This window comes from Oncorhynchus gorbuscha, linkage group LG06 (genome assembly GCF_021184085.1).
Source record: "Oncorhynchus gorbuscha isolate QuinsamMale2020 ecotype Even-year linkage group LG06, OgorEven_v1.0, whole genome shotgun sequence".
In the NCBI taxonomy this organism is placed as follows: domain Eukaryota; kingdom Metazoa; phylum Chordata; class Actinopteri; order Salmoniformes; family Salmonidae; genus Oncorhynchus; species Oncorhynchus gorbuscha.
Window position 1 is genome coordinate 75,207,152 of NC_060178.1, and position 24,480 is coordinate 75,231,631.

The window sequence follows — 24,480 nt, forward strand, 5'->3', positions numbered from 1 at the left end:
CAAATCTACTTGCAGCGAAGCCACTCAATATATACATCACATTAGACATCAACAGTGTCCCATCCAGAGCGACCCACAACCCTTTGTATTCAGGACATCAAGTTAAAAAACAAATTGCCACATTTTTTGAAGTTTTACTTTAGTCCCTTATTGCAAACGGGATGCATGTTTTGGAATATTTTTTATTCTGTACAGGCTTCCTTCGTTTCACTGTCATTTAGGCTCCTATTGTGGAGTAACTAAGATGTTTAATTTTTTACCCATCTACCAATAGGTTCCCTTATTTGCGAGGCCTTGGAAAACCTCCCTGGTCCTTGTGGTTGAATCTGTGTTTTAAATTCACTGCTCAACTGAGGGACCTTAACATTATCTGTGTGTGTGGTACAAAGATGAGGTAGTCATTCAAAAATCTTGTTAAACACTTATTGCACACAAGTGAGTCCATGAAACTTATTAAGCACATTTTGACTTACATACTTATTTAGGCTTGCCATAAAGGAGTTGAACACTTGTTGACTCAAGATATTTCAGCTTTCATTTTTTATTAATTTGGAAAACTTTCGAAAAACATAATTCCACTGACATTATGCGGTATTGTATAGGCCAGTGACACAACATCTCAGTTTAATCCATGTTAAATTCAGGCTGTAACGCAACAAAAAGCGTAAAAAGTCAAGGTTTATGAATACTTTCTGAAGGCTCTGTAAGTCAAGGTAGAAGAGGTAATATAATGGGTGTTTTCATTGAATTGCAATAGAGTCCAATATTGAGTCCCATAATCAAAGATCACTCCAGTGAATACCAATGAGATACATTCCAGGGAGTTGAATACTTACAGTAGCTGCCAAATAGATTGTCACCCTTGCACTTTTCCTAAATAATTCTCTATTTCTTTTCAAATAAATTATATTTAAATAAAACTGTCACCACACCTTATTGGATTTTCAACATTGCAAAACCAAATTTATTTTTGGTAACTTAAGTTTCAAATTCATTTAGAAAATTAAGACAAATGGCATGGACAAAATTATTGCCACCCTGGAGCCAGTACTTAGTTGCACTGCCTTTGGCCAAGATAACTGCCAACAAATGCTTATTGTAGCCATCAATGAGTTTGTTGCACCTTTCTACTGGCAATTTGGCCCAATCTTCAGTTTTTGGACGCTGGGTTGAACATTGGACTCAAACACCTGATAATCTGCTGATTCCATGATGCCATGCGTACTTTCAAGGCCCCAGTATCAGAGGCAGCAAAGCAAACCCACAGCATTATCAAACCACCCTCATCTTTAATTGTGCTCTTTTCATTGAATGCTTAATTTGGTCGCCAATAAACACAGCACTGATCTGTATTGCCAAAGAGTTTTAATTTTGTTTCATTTGTCCACAGAACATTTTCCACAAGATTAAGGCTTGTTGAGATGGGTTTTTGAGAAATTCAATCAGGCTATCTTGTGTGTCCTTCAGCATTTTAGTCTTCCTATTTTTACCTATGACCAAATGAAGCTTACAAAGAAAATAACACCCTCCCTACAATCAAACATTGGGGAGGTTTGATAGTGCTGTGGGGTTGCTTTGCTGTCTCCGGTACTGGGGGCCTCGAATGTGTGCAAGACACAGTATCATGAAATCAGCAGACTACCAATGTTCGACCCAGGGTCCAAAAACATAACTTTGTTGAAGGTTGTGGGTCTTCCAGAAGGACAACGGCCCTAAACACACATCAACAACACCATGGCATGGTTTAAGAAGAAACACTGGTCTGTTCTAGAGTGGCCAGCGAAGAGATGAGGTGTGAATCACATCCATAACCTATGGCGAGAGCTGAAAACAGCAGTTGGTGGAGGGCATCCCTCAAACATTGAAGAATTAGAACAGTTTTCTGCTGAAGATTGGGCCAAATTGCCAGTAGAAAGGTGCAGCAAGCTCATGGATGGCTACAATAAGCATTTGTTGGCAGTTATCAAAAGTTATTCTAAATGTAAAATGATTTGATAAGAAATAGGGAGAAAAAGTCCAAGGGTGACAATATTTTGGGCCACAACTGTAAGAGTAATGGAGCAAAAGAGACCCTGTCTACCCAACAACAAAGGAAAGTGGAAACTAATTTACTTATGCATGTACTGTACTATTTATGGAAGTTTAAAGCCTAATTTGAACAGGGCCCAAAGACAATTTCAAATGGTAGTGGATATTACAATGTTTAATGCAGTAAAAGTCCAGCTGTAAAGAGGGGAACAAAGCAATGTGGAGGATATTGAGAGTCAAATTGGTACTGGACTTGTGTGTCTTTATGAACTCATCACCTCTAATCATGTCATCATCATCATCATTTTCATATCAAAATCATTACCTGTCCATCTCAGATTGGTTCTTGAATACTACAAAAATCAACCTTCTGATTTGAGTGTAAACAACTCCTGTTCTGTGTTGCTCCATCCTTTCATCAGCAAAGGATCAGCTCTGATTGGTCGCTCCCTGCTTGATGCTGACCCCTGATTCCCCACCCCCCCTCTCCGTCAGGCGGTGGAGAAGGTGAAGCGGGTGACGTGGCGGTACTGCTCCCCTGGTCTCAGCAGAGCATCGGGGAAAGAGGCCTGTTCATAAACATAGGGTCAATGTCAAGGTCCCACCTGAAGAACAGGACACAGGAGGGTCACATTGAAGACAGAAGCAAGGTTTCTGTCCGTGTCGTCTTTTGGAAGACTCATTGGCAGGCTAAAACTGGTTGCTAGGTACATGCAACTGTAGAATTGGTTGCTAGGAGGTTATGAGTGAATATGGAGGAGGTCTTTCTGTTGGCCCAATGTGTGACATGACAGACAGCTACATTGAGTCAGTATCTCAATGTGAGCTTCAATGGATGTGCTGAAGGAACAAACACACCCCACTGGGCACAGACCTCAATTCAACGTGTATTCCACGTTGGTTCAACCAGTGTGCGCCCTGTGGGACACAAACAAACATACACCCGCACACATGGTGTTTCCCATCACATGGACACAGTCAGGTTTAAGGAACTGGAGAAGTATCAGAACAGAAAAAGGGAACTGAGGTTAAAACATGGACTGGCTGACATTGTTCAGTCTGAAGAAGACAAGAGGCAGAGTTCAGTTCAAACCTCTCCATGTGAGGGTGTGTGTGTGTGGCTACCAGTCTCTCCTCATCTCCTGTTTTGACTCATCCTGCACCCTGTGTTCCCACCCACACTCTCCTTTCCTCCCCCTCACCCTGTTTGCTCCAACTGCAGTGTTCTCTGGCTCCCGTATGCGCAGCGGTTTGATACTGTATGTATGTATGCATGTATGCAAATGGAAGTGCTTCTCAATCTGTCATTTGCCTGTGCACTTTGTTCTTGAGCTCAATCCAATGCAAATCGCCGTATCTCTGCATGGGTCCCTGCCTCTCCTACAGTACAGAAGGGCAGGGGCCAGACCTGGCTCTAGCGAACTCTGAATGTTACCCACGTAGCGGCAGGATACTCAAATGGCTGTAATTACCGGACAGCAAACCCACCAAAAGCTGTTAAAATCTCAAGCTGACAGCACTTTTGCACTGTTTGCACTGTAGCTGTATCCAATCTACCAAAACGGCAATATTTTAAGGGTACTGTACTGTACATATGTCCTCAACTGGCAGCTTCATTAAATAGTACCCGCAAAACACCAGTCTCAACATCAACAGTGAAGAGGCGACTCTAGGATGCTGGACTTCAAGGCAGAGTTCCTCTGTCCAGTGTCTGTGTTCTTTTGCCCATCTTAATCTTTTATTTTTTTGGGCCAGTCTGAGATTTTGGCCAGTTGAGAACTTTTTCTTTGCAACTGCCTAGAAGGCCAGCATCCCGGAGTCGCCTCTTCACTGTTGAGGTTGAGACTGGTGTTTTGCGGGTACTATTTAATGAAGCTGCAAGTTGAGGACTTGTGAGGCGTCTGTTTCTCAAACTAGACACTAATGTACTTGTCCTCTTGCTCAGTTGTGCACCGGGGCCTCCCACTATTCTTTCTATTCTGGTTAGAGACAGTTTGCGCTGATCTGTGAAGGGAGTAGTATACAGTGTTATAAGAGATCTTCAGTTTCTTTGCAATTTCTCGCATGGAATAGCTTTCATTTCCCAGAACAAGAATAGACTGCCGAGTTTCAGAAGGTTATTTGCTTTTTGCCATTTTGAGCCTGTAATCGAATTCACAAATGCTGATGCTCTAGATACTCAACTAGTCTAAAGGCCAGTTTTTTTGCTTCTTTAATCAGAACAACAGTTTTCAGCTGTGCGAACATAATTGTAAAAGGGTTGCTGATAATGGGCCTCTGTATGCCTATGTAGATATTCCATAAAAAATCTGTAGCTTCCAACTACAATAGTAATTTACAACATTAACAATGTCTACACTGTATTTCTGATCAATTGTATGTTATTTTAATAGACAAAAAAAATAGATTTTCTTTAAAAAACAAGGACATTTCTAAGTGACAAACTTTTGAACGGCAGTGTATGTATTTAGGGATGTGTGTGTGTGCATGCCTTCATGAGTGCTTGTGATTCCCTCTGTTTAAGCTAGCCTTGTTAGCCAGGTTTCAAACACTCTTCTTGCCTATATGCAAATACCCACATGGAGTACGTAAACACTTGGAATGACAGAAATGGGGCTCATAGACCTGTACAGATCAAATAAAATGTTATTGGTCACATACACGTGTTTAGCACTCATGAAGGACGGGCAAGTGGTACCGGAGCACCAAGTCTAGGTCCAAGAGGCTTCTAAACAGCTTCTACCCTCAAGCCATAAGACTCCTGAACATCTAATCAAATGGCTACCCAGACTATTTGCATTGTTGTTTAAGGGCTTGTAAGTAAGCATTTCATTGTAAGATCTATACCCGTTGTATTTGGCGCATCTGGCAAATAAAATTGGATTTGTTATTGTGGGTGTAGCGACATGCTTGTGTTTCTAGTTCCGACAGTGCAGTAATATCTAACAATTTCACAACAAATATCTAATACACATCTAAGTAAAGGAATGGAATTAAGAATATCTAAATATATGAATGAGCAATGTCAGAGCGGCATAGACTAAGATACAGTACATAGTATAGAATACAGTTGTACTGGTCCTTCCTCCTGCTCATATTTAATTCACTCTACTGACACTGTGGGCAAGAAGAGAAGCTGTGAAACTAATCTCCACAAGGCTAGCACAGCAAGAGGAATGGAGGAACAGGATTTATGGAAATCAACCTCAGCCTTCTTCTACTTAAAAGGCCAGTCTTCCAGCCCAGAATTCAATTTCTCAGAGTTTCATATGGATGGATGTAAAGACAAAGAGAGCCGAGAGAGAAAGATGGATAGAGGTGAGGCAATAACGTGCAGGGCAGGCGAGAAAGGACAGAGAGAGAGGAAGAAACAGTGATGGAGAGAGAAAGAGAGAGATGGGGAGGAGAGAGAAGAGACAGTCCAGGCGAGGGAATGAGTTACAGTGAGGACAGAAGAGAGGAGTATACAGTGCTCAGTAAATCTTTCATGGTCTCCATAGCAGGCACTCCCGTTATAAGCTGATGCTGTGATTACTCAAGCAACAATTACTGCCATATATCTGCTGGCAGCACAGGGGGCCAGCAGAAAGAGAGGGGCAGAGTGCATTATAACTACAGAGGAGGATTGGACAGCCTTCACATTTTGCTGCCTTAAAATGAAATCTAATAAGGTATTACATATTTTTTGTCCTATAGATTTACACAACCTACTCCACAAGTGAAAGAAAGTTAGAGAACATTTTCCACTTAATAAAATAAATGAAAATGTCTTAATTGCGTATATGTCTTGATGTCTTCACCCCCAGAGTTAATACTTGGTGGAAACACCTTGGGAGCCATTACAGCTGTGAATCATTTTGTATCAGATTCTACCAACTTTGCACAACTCTTAGCTAGGGCTGTGGCGGGCACGAAATTGTCAGCCGATGATTGTCAAGCGAATAACGGTCGGCCTCATGGTAATTGTCCGCTATTTAACACAAACACATTTAGCTTCTCCTGGCTTCTACACATTAGAGTTATGTGAATGCCAAGAGTGTCAAGGTGTCAAGGCAAAGGGTGGCTACACTGAATGATCTAAAATAGATTTAGATGTGTTTAACACTTTTCTGGTTACTACATGATTCCATATGTGTTATTTCATAGTGTTGATGTCTTAACTATTATTCTACAATCTAGAAACTAGTAAAAATAAAGAAAAACCATTGAATGAGTAGGTGTCCAAACTTTTGACTGGAACTGTATATTCCTGATGTAAATCTGATTAAAACAAATGAAAGACAAGCTTTGCATATTGCTGTCCATCAATGATTCCCAACCAAGTTTACTGAGCTTGAGCAATTTCTACACATTGTGCCTTCAAAAAATATTCATACCCCTTTGACTTATCCCACATTTTGTTTTGTTACAAAATGGACTTTAATATATGTTTTTCTCACCCATCTTCACACAATACCCCAGTGAAAACATGTTTCGACATTTTTGCAAATCTATTTCAAATTAAATACAGAAACATCTCATTTACATAAGCATTCACACCCCTGAGTCAATACTTTTTATTAACACTTTTGCAGAGATTACAGCTGTGAGTGTTTCTGGGTAAGTCTTGGGTAAGAGCCTTCCACACGGATTGTACAACATTTACCTATTATTCACATCAAAATTCTTCAGTCAAATGAGTTGTTGATCATTGCTAGACAACCATTTTCAGGTCTTTCCATAGATTATCATGTAGATTTAAGTAAAAACTGTAACTCGGCCACTCAGGAACATTCACGGGTCTTCTTGGTAATCAACTCCAGTGTAGATTTGGCCATGTATTTTAGGTTATTGCCCTGCTCAAAAATAAAATAAATGAATCTCCCAGTGTCTGATGGAAAGCAGACTGAACCAGGTTTTTCTCTAGGATTTTGCCGGTGCTTAGCTCCATTCTATTTATTTTTTATCCTGAAAAACTTCCCAGTCCTTAATGACTTCAAGCATACCCATGTAATATGTTCTATTGGATTTGCCCCAAACATAACACTTTGTATTCAGGACACAAAAAGATTTATTGCTTTACCACATTTTTTAAGTATTACTTTAGTGCCTTGATGCAAACAGGATGCACGCTTTGGAATGTTTATATTCTGTACAGGATTCCTTCTTTTCACTCTGTCAATTAGGTCAGTAATGTGGAGTAACTACAATGTTGTTGATCCATCCTCACTTTTCTCCTATCACAGCCAATAAACTCTGTAACTGTTTTAAAGTCACCATTGGCCTCATGGTGAAATCCCTGAGCGGTTTCCTTCCTCTACAGCAACTGAGTTAGGATGAAGCCTGTATCTTTGTAGTAACTGGGTGTATTGATACACCATTCAAAGTCTAATGAATAACTTCACCATGATCAAATGGATATTCAATGTCTGCTTTTTTAACCCATCTACCAGCAGAATACCACCCTGTATCCCAATGCTGGCTTGCTTCTGAAGCTAAGCAGGGTTGTGGTGGTTGGTCCCTGGATGGGAGACCAGAAGCTAAATACCCAATCTAGCACTCATATGGTCACCTAATCATCCCCAGCTTACAATTGGCTCATTCATCCCCCTCTCCCTTGTAATTACTCCCCAGGTCATTAATGTGAATTTCTTCTCAGTCAACTTGCTTGGTTAAATAAAACTCAACCAATAGGTGCCCTTCTTTGCGAGGCATTGGAAAACCTCCCTGGTCTTTGTGGCTGAATCTGTGTTTGAAATTCACTGCTTGACTGAGGGACCTGACAGATAATTGTATGTGTAGGGTACAGAGGTGAGGTAGTTAAGCCAGCACCATCCCACTGCTGGCTTGCTTCTGAAGTTAAGCAGGGTTGGTCCTGGTCAGTCCCTGGATGGGAGACCAGATGGTGTAGGAGGGCCAGTAGGAGGCACTTTTTCCTCTGGTCTAAAATAAAATATCCCAATGCCCCAGGGCAGTGAGTGGGGACACTGCCCTTATTGTAGGGGTGTTAACCCTGGCTGAATTCCCAAGCTGTCCTTCAGACCATCGCAGTCACCTAATCATCCCCAGCTTACAATTGGCTCGTTCATCCTCCTCTCCCCTGTAACTATTCCCCAGGTTGTTGCTGTAAATGAAAATGTGTTCTCAGTCAACTTACCTGATAAATAAATAATTTAAAAAATCATGTGAAACACTTATTGCACAAAGAGTGAGTTCATGGGACTTCTTAAGCACATTTTTGCCCTAACAAAAGGGGTTGAATACTTGTTGACTGAAAACACTTCAGCTTTTCATTTTTAATTAATTTGTACAAATTAAAAAAAACATCATTCCACTTTGACATTATGGGATATTGAGTGTAGGGCAATGACAAAAAAGCTCAATTTAATCAATTTTAAATTCAGGCTTTAACACAACAAAATGTGGAAAAAGTCAAGAGGTGTGAATGGTTTCTGAAGGCACTGTATGTTGCCCTAACAGTTGTGCAAGGTTGGTAGAAATGGATTCAAAATGTTTCACAGCTGTAATGGCTGCCAAATGCGCTTCCACCAAGTATTAATTCTGAGTTGTAAGCACATATGCAATCAATACATTTTTCACTTTGAAAATGTGAACTAGGTTGTGTAGATTGATAAAAACATTAACTGTGCAAGGGGTTTGTTGACTTTCACTAGTGACTGTATGCTGTCTATATGGGCAGTATACATATGGGCAGTATATCAAACATTAGGAACGCTTTCCCTCACAACAGCTTTAATTCGTTGGGGTATGGACTCTATAAGGTGTCGAAAGCATTCCACAGGGATGCTGGCCGATGACTCCAATGCTTCTAACAGTTGTGCCAAGTTGGCTGGATGGCCTTTGGGTGGTGAACTATTCTTGATACACATAGGAAACTGTTGAGCGTGAAAAACCCAGCAGCATTGCAGTTCTTGACACAAACCGGTGTGCCTGGCATCTACTACCATACCCGGTTCAAAGGCACTTCAATATTTTATCTTGCCTATTCACCCTCTGACTGGCACACACACAATCCATGTCTCAAAGCTTAAAAATCATTCTTTAACCCAACTCCTCCCCTTCATCGACACTGATTGAAGTGGATTTAACAAGTGACATCAATAAGGGATCATAGCTTTCACCTGGTCAGTCTGTGTCATGGAAAGAGCAGGTGTTTTTAATGTTTTGTATAATCAGTGTATATGATTTGCTGCTTTCTGCAGCACAAACACAACCTCATCAGATTTAAAAGGTATATCAATAACAAATGTCTGGTTCTTCAAAAAATGCATGTTTACAGGGGCCAAAGTGTACATGTACAGAGCAAGGGCAAATGTTTCAAGCCATCCATGAGGCTCTCATCTCTCTATACTGTATTTCCAACCTATGTGTAAAACTGTACTAGTGAACTGCTGGTCAGCTCAACCATGCAGGAGTGTAACTCTAGCCAAGGGCAGCCAGCTCACTGATAAGCAGAAGGTGCCCAATGAATCAAGAGCACAAGAAGTCAAAGCACTCTATTACATTGCATGCTACAGGGATTAGGGGCTCTGGCGACAAGGAGAAAACTCAATACTTGGGCTGTCCCCGACTAACAAACAAAAAATATTGTTGTCCAGTTCTTTCGACCAATCAATTGGTCGAAATGTTTAAACTTATTTTTGTGTATATAGGCAGACACACTATGTGTTTGAATAAAATCAACTACATATGCACTGAGCTTGTGTGATGCTTTAATAAGCACACGGTTTTTATCAAATAATTAAGACACACACATGACTCAAGAACGAGCCCAACAGTCACACCGTGTTAAAAGAATAACAGCGAGTCTGCTCTATCGGGAAAAACATTATAGCTTAATATCAAATATTAAAAACAGCCAAATCTGTGACATTGCTTTATCCGACATTTTGACGTTGCATGCGGCTTGGTGCTCACGGAATCACTAGGCTATTAAACAAACACTCAAACAGGTAACAGAAGCTAGCCTTATTTCTATAGATATACATGGATGATTTATAAAGCCATGCACATTTAACAGGAAGTCTATTGATTATAGACCTAATTAAATTGGGGTTACCTCTCCTCAATCCTCTTAGACAATTAGGCTAAGGCCAGGGCCGTTTCCTAGTCTCTGCTGCTGCTGCCTCCACCACATTGTTCTCAATCCTAATGTGCTGATTTGTTATAAAATAATATTTGATTTATTAGTGTTGAACAATTATATTGCATAACACACCCAGTCACACATGCGCACCTACACACTTTCCACCCGTTCTCCATTCCCCCTCTCCTTCCATCTGTAAAGTGGCCTCTTCCCCTCCACACACTTCTGACCACAATCAATTTCCCATGATTCCAATCTGTGCTCTTACAAAATCTTCATCAACTCACGGAACCTGTCCTCTGCTCTTACACAACCTTCCTAAACTCCTTTACATCAATATTATATACACCACGCCCTTGAATCTCTTCTATACACCAACTACAATCTCTACATTATGCTTTTACTGCCTATACACCAACTACAATCTCTACATTATGCTTTTACTGCCTATACACCAACTACAATCTCTACATTATGCTTTTACTGCCGATACACCAACTACAATCTCTACATTATGCTTTTACTGCCGATACACCAACTACAATCTCTACATTATGCTTTTACTGCCGATACACCAACTACAATCTCTACATTATGCTTTTACTGCCTATACACCAACTACAATCTCTATATTATGCTTTTACTGCCTATACACCAACTACAATCTCTATATTATGCTTTTACTGCCTATACACCAACTACAATCTCTATATTATGCTTTTACTGCCTATACACCAACTACAATCTCTATATTATGCTTTTACTGCCTATACACCAACTACAATCTCTACATTATGCTTTTACTGCCTATACACCAACTACAATCTCTACATTATGCTTTTACTGCCTATACACCAACTACAATCTCTACATTATGCTTTTACTGCCTATACACCAACTACAATCTCTACATTATGCTTTTACTGCCTATACACCAACTACAATCTCTACATTATGCTTTTACTGCCTATACACCAACTACAATCTCTACATTATGCTTTTACTGCCGATACACCAACTACAATCTCTACATTATGCTTTTACTGCCTATACACCAACTACAATCTCTACATTATGCTTTTACTGCCTATACACCAACTACAATCTCTACATTATGCTTTTACTGCCTATACACCAACTACAATCTCTACATTATGCTTTTACTGCCTATACACCAACTACAATCTCTACATTATGCTTTTACTGCCTATACACCAACTACAATCTCTACATTATGCTTTTACTGCCTATACACCAACTACAATCTCTACATTATGCTTTTACTGCCGATACACCAACTACAATCTCTACATTATGCTTTTACTGCCTATACACCAACTACAATCTCTACATTATGCTTTTACTGCCTATACACCAACTACAATCTACATTATGCTTTTACTGCCTATACACCAACTACAATCTCTACATTATGCTTTTACTGCCTATACACCAACTACAATCTCTACATTATGCTTTTACTGCCTATACACCAACTACAATCTCTACATTATGTTTTTACTGCCTATACACCAACTACAATCTCTACATTATGCTTTTACTGCCTATACACCAACTACAATCTCTACATTATGTTTTTACTGCCTATACACCAACTACAATCTCTACATTATGCTTTTACTGCCTATACACCAACTACAATCTCTACATTATGTTTTTACTGCCTATACACCAACTACAATCTCTACATTATGCTTTTACTGCCTATACACCAACTACAATCTCCACATTATGCTTTTACTGCCTATACACCAACTACAATCGAGTTACGCCATTCGAGCTGTGAAACGTTTCTGCTCTCATGTATACCATCTTCTAACTGTAACTGACTGCCATTGCCTTTAGGTTCTGCTTTACACGGAACCCAAACCGGCTGTGCGCGTGCGACATCGTGCATAAATGTATTTTGTCCCCCCACACCAAATGTGATTACTACACGCAGGTTAAAATATCAAAACAAACTCTGAACCAATTCAATTCATTTGGGGACAGGTCAAAAAGCATTCAACATTTATGGCAATTTAGCTAGTTAGCTTGCTGTTGCTAGCTAATTTGTCTTGGGATATAAACATTGAGTTGTTATTTTACCTGAAATGCACAAGGTCCTCTACTCCGCCAATTAATCCACACATAAAACTGTCAACCGAATTGTTTCTAGTCATCTCTCCTCCTTCCAGGCTTTTTCGTCTCTTGACTTTATATTGCGATTGGCAACTTTCATAAATTATTTGCATTACCGCCACTGACCTCGTTTGTATAACCAATGAGGAGATGGCACATGGGTACCTGCTTCTATAAACCAATGAGGAGATGGGAGAGGCAGGACTTGCAGCGCGATCTGCGTCAGAAATAGAACTGATTTCTATTTCAGCCCATGGCAATGCAGACGCTCGTTGGCGTACAGCCTGTTAGACTTCAACTCACCCGTTACAGCTCATCAAAGCAGTACACATAATTACAAAGCAAGTATGATGAGGATGATTCACCATATGAAGGTCTGTTGATCAGTATAAGTCCATTTGATTTTACTTTCATGACAAAAATCTGTATGTAACTAAACTGCTGGGCATTTGCAATGTTAGATACAAAGATAATCTAATGAACTTCTAGGCTTAAATTTTCAGTAGCAGTGTCATTTATCATTTAGTTAATGGACACATCATTAATGTCATACCTTAACAGTAGTTATTCAAAAAAATACTAGAGTGGTGAATGAACAAGTCAAGTCTTATTAGAGATAATGGGCTGTGAGGAGAAGGCTCAGGAACAATTCAAATGTGTGTGTGTGTGTGTCTTAGCAGCCTGCCTTGCACTGATTAAAATACATGTCGACCCACCAGACTTAAATAGGAGAAGAGTACTGACAGTGTGTAATGTTCCTTGTCAATACAAAGTCTACAGCAGCAGTAGTTAAGCCCATAGGCAAACCACGACTGTGGCTAAACATCAACTTTCATTCTGCAAGTATTTCTCTATGGTTCTTGCCTACACAGACTACTATTATTGAACCATGGCCAAGTTAGCTGGCTCTTGCTCTCCCCTCTACCGCTGATCTACTCCATGCATTAGTGAAGGACTACCTTAAAGGACAGCGTACCTGGTTGACAGCGTCAGGCCAGTTCTGTGTCTCCAGGCAGAAGGCACTGTGTTTAGGATAAGAGGCCCCACCCTTTCCTTTAAAAGAGCCATCCAAGAAGTTGGCTGTGTAGAACTGGACGCCGGGCTGAGTGGTGCTGACCTCCATAACACACCCACTCGCTGGGTGAAATACCCTAAAAAGAGAGAGGGAGGGCAGAGGTGAGGGTATGGTAGGAGACAGACAGTCACTCAGTTATCCAAGGTTGTAGCTCGGGCACTGTGCAGTGTTCATGCATTTTCTATGCTCTGAAAGAGCACTACTGATGCTTTATCAAGAAACAGCAAGACTGAACTGTACAGCCCAACATAGTTTGGCCTCACCTTGCACACATGCGCTCTGTCCAAGCATCTCCAGGTGATGACAGGCAGAAGTTGTGGTCGAACCCAGGCCCAGGCACTTCTTTCAGCCGTGGTCCAATCAGAACTGGCCTCCGAAGGTCAAAGGGTGTGTGCTCCACTGGTCTGACCTCGCCTGTAGACAGAGCAGGGATTGAGCTGGGTAAGACAGTTTTGACATGAATAGAGCTGAGGACCTGGACACATCACCTAAATTAACTGGAAAACATCCAACGCCAATAGGCTTTCAAATTCATTAGCAAGGAGACAGAAAATGAACTGAGAAAGACACACGTCACTGACGATATTTGATTATGTCAAACCATCTAAAATAAACCGACATTAAGCTCCCAATTCCATTGAATGTATTCTCCCTTTCCTTTAGGAAATACCTTTGTAACATAGAGAGTGACTTTAGGAGGTGATATGAAGGACAAACAGCCCCGTTCTCCTTGACAGCATACTAATGTCAGATCACATTCTCGGTCTTATTAAATGCTGAGCAACTCAAAGGCTTCTCAGAGAGCCTGCCCACCCCCAAACCACCTCCTCGTTGATCCCCTTGCAATTTCACAGGCCAAAAATATCGCCATGACGAAAGTGGCTATCAATCAGCTCGGCTTCCTCATTTATCCAGTGTCTCAACAGGAACTGAGACAGGAAATTAAACTAGTGACATGATACAGAGGGCCTTTCACATGCACAACAAAAAAACTATCCAAACAGACAACACAGAGAAGAAACAAATACAACCACAAAGATGACTTAATTAAGTGATTACGTATGAAGAAAAATAACGTGAAGGCTCCTCAAGGTTCTATCAAGTGGCAAACTGGTTTGTGGGATGTATTCTAGTCTGGATCAGTGAGTTGTAAACTGGTTTAGAGTGTTTAGGGGCTGTTGGTATAACACTTGATGTTCTGGTATGGTAAGAAGCATCTTAGTATGGACTAGAGGGCAGCAGGTGCATTTGTGTGGTGGGAGGGGGGGGGGTGTTGGGGGTGGAAGGGATAATGGATTCTAGATTAGTGTCTGGTTTTCCATTCCGATTCATTTTATGTTTTTGCAAGGACACAATCGCTCATTTTCTCTCTCGATCTGGAGGTATCAGTCTGGGTTCGCATCTGACCTCTAACCCCTGGGCCATTCAAAATGAAAAATACACAGGTGCTCCAACAGGCTCTTAATATCAATTTCAAACAAACAGACAGAGGCATCAGCTGGAGCAAGCAGAACATGTATCTAGAATCTCCATGGACTAACATTTACTCTAAATCCCAAAGCCCAATTTACTGCGGCTCCAAAACCGACTCTAAAAATAAACAGTCATTAACTATTCTGTCTGCACCATTAGGCCGTCCCACGGGAAGGACTGGTAATTGAACTGTAATGAATGTGTTTATTTAAAGGTCTGCGAGAGCTTGGATAGGTTAATCTGGAGTACGTTAATGATTATTCTAAAACTCAACAGCGTTAGACCTCTGTCTAGTAGTGATAGTCTCATCTTTAGGAGAGGAGAAATAGCGAGAGAGGGTGGAAAAGGAGACTGACATTGATAAAGACAGACAGAGTCGGTAGAGAGAGATAGATGACTCCTGTAATTAGGAGAAGAAGAACTGGCTGTCAGTCACTCTGCTATAATGGCCATTTATCCCTTCTACAAACAAAAAAAAGACTAGGATTCACCATCTAGTCCTCCGTACCTGTAGTATTACCATTCAAATGACCCTGGCAAGATTAACCAATAGGCCAAAGGCCTAACCAACTTCTATTCTATCCGTTCCTAGAGAAAAGATGACTGTTCTGTGCAAATCATTCACATTTTCATTGCGGACTGTTTTTGTGTAATTTAGGCACTCTAGGAAAAGATGGAAAAATCATTATTTCACACTACATTTTAGGCAGTGCTGTGGTCCCTCCACTCATGTGGGTGAAACATATCCGTTTCTCTGTGGCGTAACGTCATGCAGACATTGCTAATGGAGCGACGCTTGGACTCCCTACTAAATTATTACTGAGTCGTGCTGCTCTCCCCAGCTGCTCTCGCTCTGCTGATTAAGCCTGATGGAAGATTACAGCCTGAATCCCATCAATCCACTTCCATTATGTTGCACTGTGTCAAGTCTTTGACATCCAGTTAACAATCTATAGTCTTATTCAGGCGATCTAGTATTGTCTAGCCTCATGCTGTGCCCTAAATGTTATACTAAAGTCAGAGAGAGGGAGAGAGCGAAAGATTACATTTTGGCTGAAATTGCTTTCTGCTATATAATCAATTCGGTCAACTGATAAAGTAGGGGGTTCTTATCAGTGTGTGTTGATGCAGACTTTTAAGGCCTTAACCTAAATCTTTCCCAACAGTTGTTTAACCATTTCTTTTGTTACTCTTCTACAGATTATAATTTGTAGAGCGAGAAACAGTGCGAGGGTCCTGGAGCACACTCAATCTGAAGACTGAAGGGAAACAGTTGTCTGCTATCTGATGCATCCGACTCTAACATGCATCAGTCAGAGTCGTATTTCTGAGTTTGGAGAAGATTGTTATCACAAATTTGATCTCCTAGAACAGAGGCCCACAGGTTGTGTCTGTCTGTCTGTAAGAACACATAACCGCAGCTTCCTGACAGCTCAGTGTGTCTGTCTGCAGGGTGAGGGTCACACAGACAGGTCAACACCTCATCCTCATTATACACCTCAACAGGGTAGGAGACGTGATGCACACAGAGTAAAGGCTAACTTGACTAGTGCAAACATTCTCTCTTTAATACAAACTTATTCCAATTAAAAATCATTCAGCTGAGTCATGTTGTGTATGTCTGACATGCTCACTTCTGAGAGGTTGGGGTTAGAATAGGGCAGGTAATATTCTATCCATGTAATTATCCTATCTGGTATTTTACTCCGGGAGCTTTTGAGACTATTCTATAAAAAGCAGTTTTTTTCCCCTTGTGATACAAATATAATTTATTTAAAAGAAAAGTGTATTTTTCTCTCTTACCAGTGGGGATCATGACGTCATCTACAGGCAAATATGTTGGAGCGTTGATGGACACTTCATGGTCGTATATGTCAGCTGAGCCCTGCGCGCACGCGCGCACACACACACACACACACACACACACACACACACACACACACACACACACACACACACACACACACACACACACACACACACACACACACACACACACACACACACACACACACACACACACCTTGTTACCATGCTGATGGATGCTATTAAACAATGCTCAGTTAGCGTTAGACTAAAAAGCACCTCAATCTCATCCCATGCACACTTCTGAGACACTGTCACTCTCTTGAAACACTTTCATTCAATAACCCCGTTACCACTCAGTTGACAGCAGAAGAGACAAGGAGATACTGAGGAGGAGGTGCGTATGTGTATTCCACAACACAATGCCTGTGGGCAGTCAATAACCAATCACACTGCAATCCCAAGATGACGTCTGATTTAAATACTGACACAGAATAACACAGCTAACAATATAGAAAGAGTCTGCTTTTCTCTGCCACCAAGGAGCCTTACCAGTGATTGGCTGGTTCTATCCATACATTTTTAACATGATTTCATTGCATAATTGTCTGACAGAGGACAGCTCCTCCTCATCGTCCTACCTGTCCAGCCAGGTTGAAGTAAGAGTGGTTGGTGAGGTTAATGGGGGTGGTTCTAGTGGAGCGGGCCTGGTACTGGATGCTCAGTGTGTCCCCCTCCAGGGTGTAAGTGACAGAGGCCTGCACCTCCCCGGGGTAATTCTGGTCTCCGTCTGGGCTATTGAGGGTGAGCCGCACCCCGCCCTCCACACCCTCACTTCCCCATATCACCTGGAACACAGCACAGCACAGGGGCAAATCAATAAATCAATTACATTTGAGTCCTTTAGCAGACGCTCTTATCCGGAGCGACTTACAGGAGAAATTTGGGTTAACTGCCAAAAAAGTGATTCCCCAGTTCTGCCTCAAATCCATGAGCTAATCCTGTATGAACTAGAGCTGAATTCAAATCTTACAAACAATGGAACACCTTTGTTATCATCTCCCAGCATTATTGTGTTTGACCTTAATCCACCGTCTAAATGTTCTGAAAGTGTTCTGATCCTCCATGGCCCACACTGCAGCTGAATGTTATAATAGGCACTTTCAGTTACTAGAGAGAGGAAGGGAACGAGAGGAAGGGAGGGACAGAGACACAGAGACAGAGAGGAGAGAAAGGGTGCGATGGGAGATAGACAGCTAGAGGGAGAGAAAGAAAGATAAGAGACAGCAGTAGAGGGGTATAAAGGGGGGGGGGGCGGCGACAGAGTAGGGTGAATTGGTCATAGGAGGAACCTGTCAATAGGGAGCCTGAAGCGCAAGGACAAGATGTGCTAACAACAAGCTAAAAATGGGGTAGCATGCATCTGCAAGGCTCTGATACATCTCCTGGAGCTAATCTCTCTCCAGCCTTCCTTCTACCCCCCCCCCCTCCCACACTTTCTGCATGCCCATTCTCTCTCTTGCTTTCTTTCTGTACCACAGCAATTCTTCCACCTCTCTCTCAGTGGAGTGCACCGTCAAATCTCCCCAGCAGCGCTTATAAAAATAAGTATTCGCTCCACTGACAGCAGCCAATGTCAAACACTGCCTGCAGTTAATGCGAAGCCCCTTTGATTGACAGCTGGCTCTGGCCCTCTGTAGCTTACTCTCAGCTTGAAATAGGAATGTCATCAAGACTTAAAGTATGATGTAATCTTCTGTTTGCCGCTCCTTTTATAATCCATCAGTTTGTCATCTCCATCATGGTGCTACCAGTGCTACCTGCTATTTACAACTAGCAGCCCTTCAGGGTGCTAGGGGATGAGTCATGGTGTGGTCTGGAGGACACCTGTGGCTTAGCAAAAAGAACAAGAGTGGCCTCTGCATCTGTCTGTAAACAAATCTTTCCATGCTAATTGAGAATGCGACAGTTGCTAAGTGACCACAGTCAGGCCTGGTTGCCATCTCTCTTCAGCGATTACATTCCACTACTTGCCACTCCATAACAGAAGCCCACCATGTCATTGTCGTGTGGCCTTGGTTTCTATCTACAACAGATGTGAATGAGATCAATCTGTGGTCCAAGACAAGCGTGTGAATTGAATGGGTGACACTGATTTGTAACCAGAGGACTTCTAGCTGAGTTTAAAAGTGTGTGCTCAGGATTTTGGGCTCATGAGTAATCAACTTGACCTGAAGAAACATCGGGCACTATGGGGTCTATGGGTGTATGAATAAAAAAAGCCTGGATGAGACATGATATGAATAATTCATGATGTTATCTCTTGTATCCTTGGTGATCGGAACAGGAATGACGACAATTTGAATTTATATCATGCAATTGCAGTGTTCTTGGCGCCGCATGGATAATAGAGTCCGACCCCCGAGGTGAAAATGGAATGATGAATATGACTGATCTATCACAACTCAGTCTGAGCTCTGGTTTATCAAATATCACTGCTCTTCTCTGGATAAAACAAAATATATTATTTTAAAAGTTGTTGAAAGAAAACTAGGACTGCTTTTGACTTTAACAATATTTCTGTTGTTATACCACATTTTCACACTTCTGATACAATCTCCCAGGGAGACGTAATCAAAGAGAATAATCTGATTGTGAATATTCGCAGCAGACTTCAAAGGCGCTAATGTTTGATCAAATCTGGGGAAGATGGAGCTGAATCTGCTAAAAGACTATGCACAGACATCTCACCAGCCAGATGGAACTATAGAAAGGCTGTTGTGTCTGTCCTCTCTCTAGCTGGAGAGTGCAGGGGCTTAGATAGCTTTCTCTTTATGGAGCAGTTAGCAGATACTATTTCCGGGGGCCATTAGCCGAGTTTATAATGCCTATAATTGATTCAGTTGTAATGACGCAGTAGTGAACACTGAGGCCTACGGTTGGATGGGAACGGTGTTTTGTGCAGCACAGCTTAAAGTGGATCCATCCATGACTTCCATACAGGGCTGATTAAAAGGCATGTAGTGTGACCGACGGGGGAGAACACTCATAATGTGCTGACCACAGAGAAAAACACAGGAAGCATTTTTGTCTAGCAGATTATTGAGCTCCTTCATATAACAACAACAAAACAAAAAATATATGATTTATTTAAAAATTATTGATCCTACTGCTGCAATAAGGCATTTACAGTCGTTCCCTTTGGGCTCTTTATTCCTGTGTATTCTCCTGAAGTCACAGCGCAGCGGCGAGATATGAGGAAAATCAAGGTAATCATTGAGAATGGACTGCACCTCCTACACACTGCAGAAGACAGATTATACCCAGGTCCTCTAAAGAAAGGTTAAGAAAATGTCTCCTGCCCAGTCATTCAGGCTTTTTACAGCACCAGGTTGCTGTCATCATGACACACACTACCTAGACACTTCAATTGCTCTTTTGCACACTTGTCCAGCACTGTCATTTTTTACTTATTTTCGTTTGGGGGTAATGAAGAATGATCTCAACTCATCTGTGTAAGAGAGTTGTCAATACAGTAGTCATGTTGACGTCTACACGACGGTACTTAAATAGTGTTCGTGAATCCCGTCTTAGTATGCAAGTGCATTCCATCGAGATACTTCAACTTCCATTTCTATGCTGCAGTCTGTGTGTTTCCATGGTTCTGTTGGTTGTTTTTACCTTGCTGAAGCCCCTCAGTCCTCCATGGAGGGAGTTAGGTCCATTATTGATGGCCAGTTGATAATCCTTCCCGTCGACCACAAATCTGCCCTTGGCGATCCTATTGGCTACCCGGCCGATAACAGCACCAAAGTACTTGGGGTTGGCCAGATAGCCTGCAATAAAACAGTTGAGCCGTGTCATTGTTTCTCATTCAAGAGTCACACAGATATCGCACATAAAACAGCACATTGGCTCAGTGTTTACCATGCGCATCACATAAAACACTCTAGAGACTTTAATATTTGTAATAAAACTCTTAGCAATAATCAGCACAAGCTACACTCTCTCTCTCTCTCTCTCGATTGGTGCAGGCTCTTTGCTTTTAGTTGTCATATCATTTCACCATCCTGTTATCACTTCCTCCCACCTTTCAGTTTTGATGAAACCATCCATTTTTTATTTTCAGAGGCTGACTTCTGTGTGTCTCCTGCTGACTTCAGTATGTCAGAGACACACTCACATTAGCACTTTAAAACTAATTTTAAGTCATCAGGAGGTCAGTAGGTCAAAGGTCTGATTATGCCCCCCCTCCCAGTTCAGAGACTGCATGTCAAACAATTTACCCCTATTGTGCATAGCTAACATATGTCAAACACCGACCTGGTATCGGAGCATTATGTACTATTCTGTACGTAAATCCAAAACACGCCTTTAGTTTGTGTACGTCCATCACCCATTTCATATGATATGTTATGAATTACAATTTGTATTATATGTTAAGAATTAGCTAAATCTGCAATATGTTATGAATTCTAGCTTGGTCGCTAGGTGGCTAACGTTAGCTAGCTGGCTAACATTAGCTAGACTAGGGGTTGGGGTTAAGTTTAGGAGTTAGGTTAAAGAGTTAGGGGGTTAGCTAAACGGGTTAAGGTTAGGGGAGGGTTAGCTAAAAGGGTTACGGTTAGGGGAAGGTTAGCTAAAAGGGTTAAGGTTAGGGGAGGGTTAGCTAAACGGGTTAAGGTTAGGGGAAGGGTTAGTTGAAAGGGTTAAGGTTAGGGGAAGGGTTAACGAACATGCTAAGTAGTTGCAAAGTAGCAAGTAGTTGAAAAGTGGCTAGTTAACTAAAATTGTCCTTGATGAGATTTGAATTCGCAACCTTTGGCTTGCTATATGTATTAAGTAGTTTAGGAGTTAGATTAAGGATAGATTAAGGTTTAGTTAACATGCTAAGTAATTGTAAAATAGGTTTAAAAATGTAGTTGAAAAGTTGCTAAAATGTCCTTGAGATTTGAACTGGGCGGTCGTTGCTAGAAGTTTGCGTTATACACCAACCCTTGTATTTGTATTAAGTATTCATCTGTCGTATGTAACCATACCAAACATAACAAATCATTCAATTGAGTGTCCCGGATTTACATTTACTATGTTACGTCTAGTCTATGAGACCAGGCTGCGAACACTGGAAACTTCCAGTTATTGCGCTAACATTAGTTAGCCATTGGCTCGCTAAACTACCTCTAACTTCCTTCATACTGGACACAGACACATATAAATGGTATCTACGATTTCATCTGACTCTGGGGAAGTAGATAAAGGAATCATTGGCAAAATCCCGAAGTATCCCTTTAAGTCAGCTAAGCATGGAGGAATTCAAGATCAGCACTTACCCTCAAGATCATCATAACCCAGAACGATGTCATTGACCTCTCCATTCTTGCCTTTACACTTGATGGCTGTTATGATGCACCCTAGTGTTATGATTTCCACTGTGATGTTAGACGATTTCAGAATCCATTTCTGTACACGTCCTTCTCCCGGTACCTCACCGAATTCCTCCATTAGTACCAGTGCCATGTTGCCTCAACGTCAGACTTATCTTTGACACGATTTCACACTTTGATCATATGAACATGCACGCGGAAATGGTAAATTGTCGTCAATGGGCAATAAAGATACAATAGGCTTGTAACATTCTCACGTCACAAGAAACTTTATTGCAAGTTCCAAATGAAAACACGTGCGTAAACTGCTACACTACAACACAAACCATGGACTTTGCAATACAATGTACAAATGTTCAATGTTTATGATATTTGCGTCCGTATTTTATGACGCAATGATTGATGTCATCAGAAGAGGACAGAATATTTGTAGTTCTATACATTAACAGGAGCGTGAGGTTACTGCAGTATACCTACAATACATATCAGTATATGTATTAGTAAGTAAACGTAACTGTTTTCACACGATTAAGTAGATCCACAATAAATGTAATAATATACATCTTATTCAGAGATTAAACTGACAGAACCAAGAAATTAATAAATTTTATCTGTTTTCCAAGTTCTCCATTCCTGTAAATGACCTCATCGGTCGTTTGTGTGTTGCGGTCCCAGATGCCCTTTCCTGATGGCCATTATGGCAGCACATGTTTTAGGCAGCTGTGCTCTTGCAGGATCTAATCCCATGGTCCACTGCATCTGATGATCTACTTTCACTGTTGCTCGGCCATGCCTTCAGTAGAGGGCACAGAGGGCAGATCCAGTCATCTCTCCCCAGAGAAACAGACAGGGTGTTGAGATGCCATGAACAACAATGGTTTTTGTCATCTGGTGTGATGTAACAATGTTAACTCCACATCCACTGGAGATGTCATGTCACACCTGAGGGGCTTTTTCCTACCCACATGACAAAAAAAAGCCAATTTCTACCATTCAACAACACATGGAAGCATTCTGAGAGTGGAGCACAGTGAGTGATGTTTTTTTTTAAAGCTCCCCCTCTTCCATTCCTATCAGCAGCCGTGGTGGAGTCCGAGGCCAAATTGGTTCAATTAAGATAATCATTATTTTAATCAGGTAGCAAACCACTCAAACAGCCTCCTGAGACTGACAAAGACTAAAATAACCTTCAGTCAGGGAGAGGGGTGGGGAAAGAGAGACAAAACGAGAGGGAGGGTTATATCTGAACTCTGACAGAACAAAGCATCAGGCTGACCACTTACAGATGTAGAAATTAATTGCTGCTTTATAATTGTCAAATGCAATGCTTTACTCTTCTACACTGTGCTGATAACCACAATTATTCCATTAAAAAAGTGTGTGTGTCTGTCTCTGTCTGATGTGTGTCTAACTACAGATATCTGTCTGGGAACTATCAAAGAGCAAACATTCCCAGAATTGAGCTAGCAGCTGAATCACAGTCTGAACTGCAGCCCCTGCCATGATGTAGCCTGCTAATCCAATATTCACTGGCAGGGATGGTGTATCAAAGGCACACAGTGACACCTTAATTTTCACATCACATGGATGGAGAATAATAATGTGTTGTGATTCAGCTATACCTACAGTGCCTTCAAAAGTATTCATCCCCCTTGGCCTTTTTCCTATTTTGTTGCATTACAACCTGTAATTTAAATGGATTTTTATTTGGGTTTCATATAATGGAAAATAGTCCAAATTGGTGAAGTGAAAAAAACAAACAATTGTTTCAAAAAAAATTATACAAAAGAAAAACAGAAAAGTGGTGCTTGCATATGTATTCACCCCCTCTGCTATGAAGCCCCTAAATAAGATCTGGTGCAACCAATTACCTTCAGAAGTCACATAATTAGTTAAATAAAGTCCACCTGTGTGCAATCTAAGTGTCACATGATATGTCACATGACCTCAGTACATCTACACCTGTTCTGAAAGGCCCCAGAGTCTGCAATGCCACTAAGCAAGGGGAAACACCCAGTAAGCGGCACCATGAAGACCAAGGAGCTCTCAAAACAGGCCAGGGACAAATTTGTGGAGAAGTACAGATCAGGGTTGGGTTACAAAAAAATAGCAACTTTGAACATCCCACGGAGCATAATTAAATCCATTATAAAAAATGGAAAGATTATGGCACCACAACAAACCTGCCAAGAGAGGGCCGCCCACCAAAACTCACGGACCATGCAAGGGGGGCATTAATCGGTGAGGCAACAAAGAGACCAAAGATAACCCTGAAGGAGCTACAAAGCTCCACAGCGGAGATTGGAGTATCTGTCCATAGGACCACTTTAAGCCGTACACTGCACCAAGCTGGGCTTTATGCAAGAGTGTCCAGAAAAAAAAATCCATTGCTTAAAGAAAAAAATAAGCAAACATGTTTGGTGTTCGCCAAAAGGCATGTGGAAGACTCCCCAAATATATGGAAGAAGGTACTCTGGTCAGATGAG

The 24,480-nt window shown here is 41.4% G+C and overlaps 1 protein-coding gene across 2 annotated transcripts; it reads right to left on the reverse strand.

Moving 5' to 3' along the window:
* Positions 1-308: 308 nt before the first annotated feature.
* On the reverse strand, positions 309-23,136 carry galm (galactose mutarotase). 2 transcript variants are annotated; one of them, XM_046354069.1, is made up of 7 exons: positions 21,941-23,136; positions 20,292-20,446; positions 17,252-17,458; positions 16,608-16,689; positions 13,595-13,745; positions 13,233-13,407; positions 309-2,597 (listed from the first exon to the last, which is right to left on the reverse strand). In XM_046354069.1, exons 1-7 carry the CDS (start codon positions 22,125-22,127, stop codon positions 2,520-2,522), a joined length of 1,035 nt encoding a protein of 344 aa, XP_046210025.1. In that variant the 5' UTR covers positions 22,128-23,136; the 3' UTR covers positions 309-2,519. The 2 variants fall into 2 exon arrangements, with proteins under 2 accessions (XP_046210025.1, XP_046210026.1); XM_046354070.1 differs by having other exon boundaries at positions 2,543-2,633.
* Between the last annotated feature and the right edge of the window lie 1,344 nt (positions 23,137-24,480).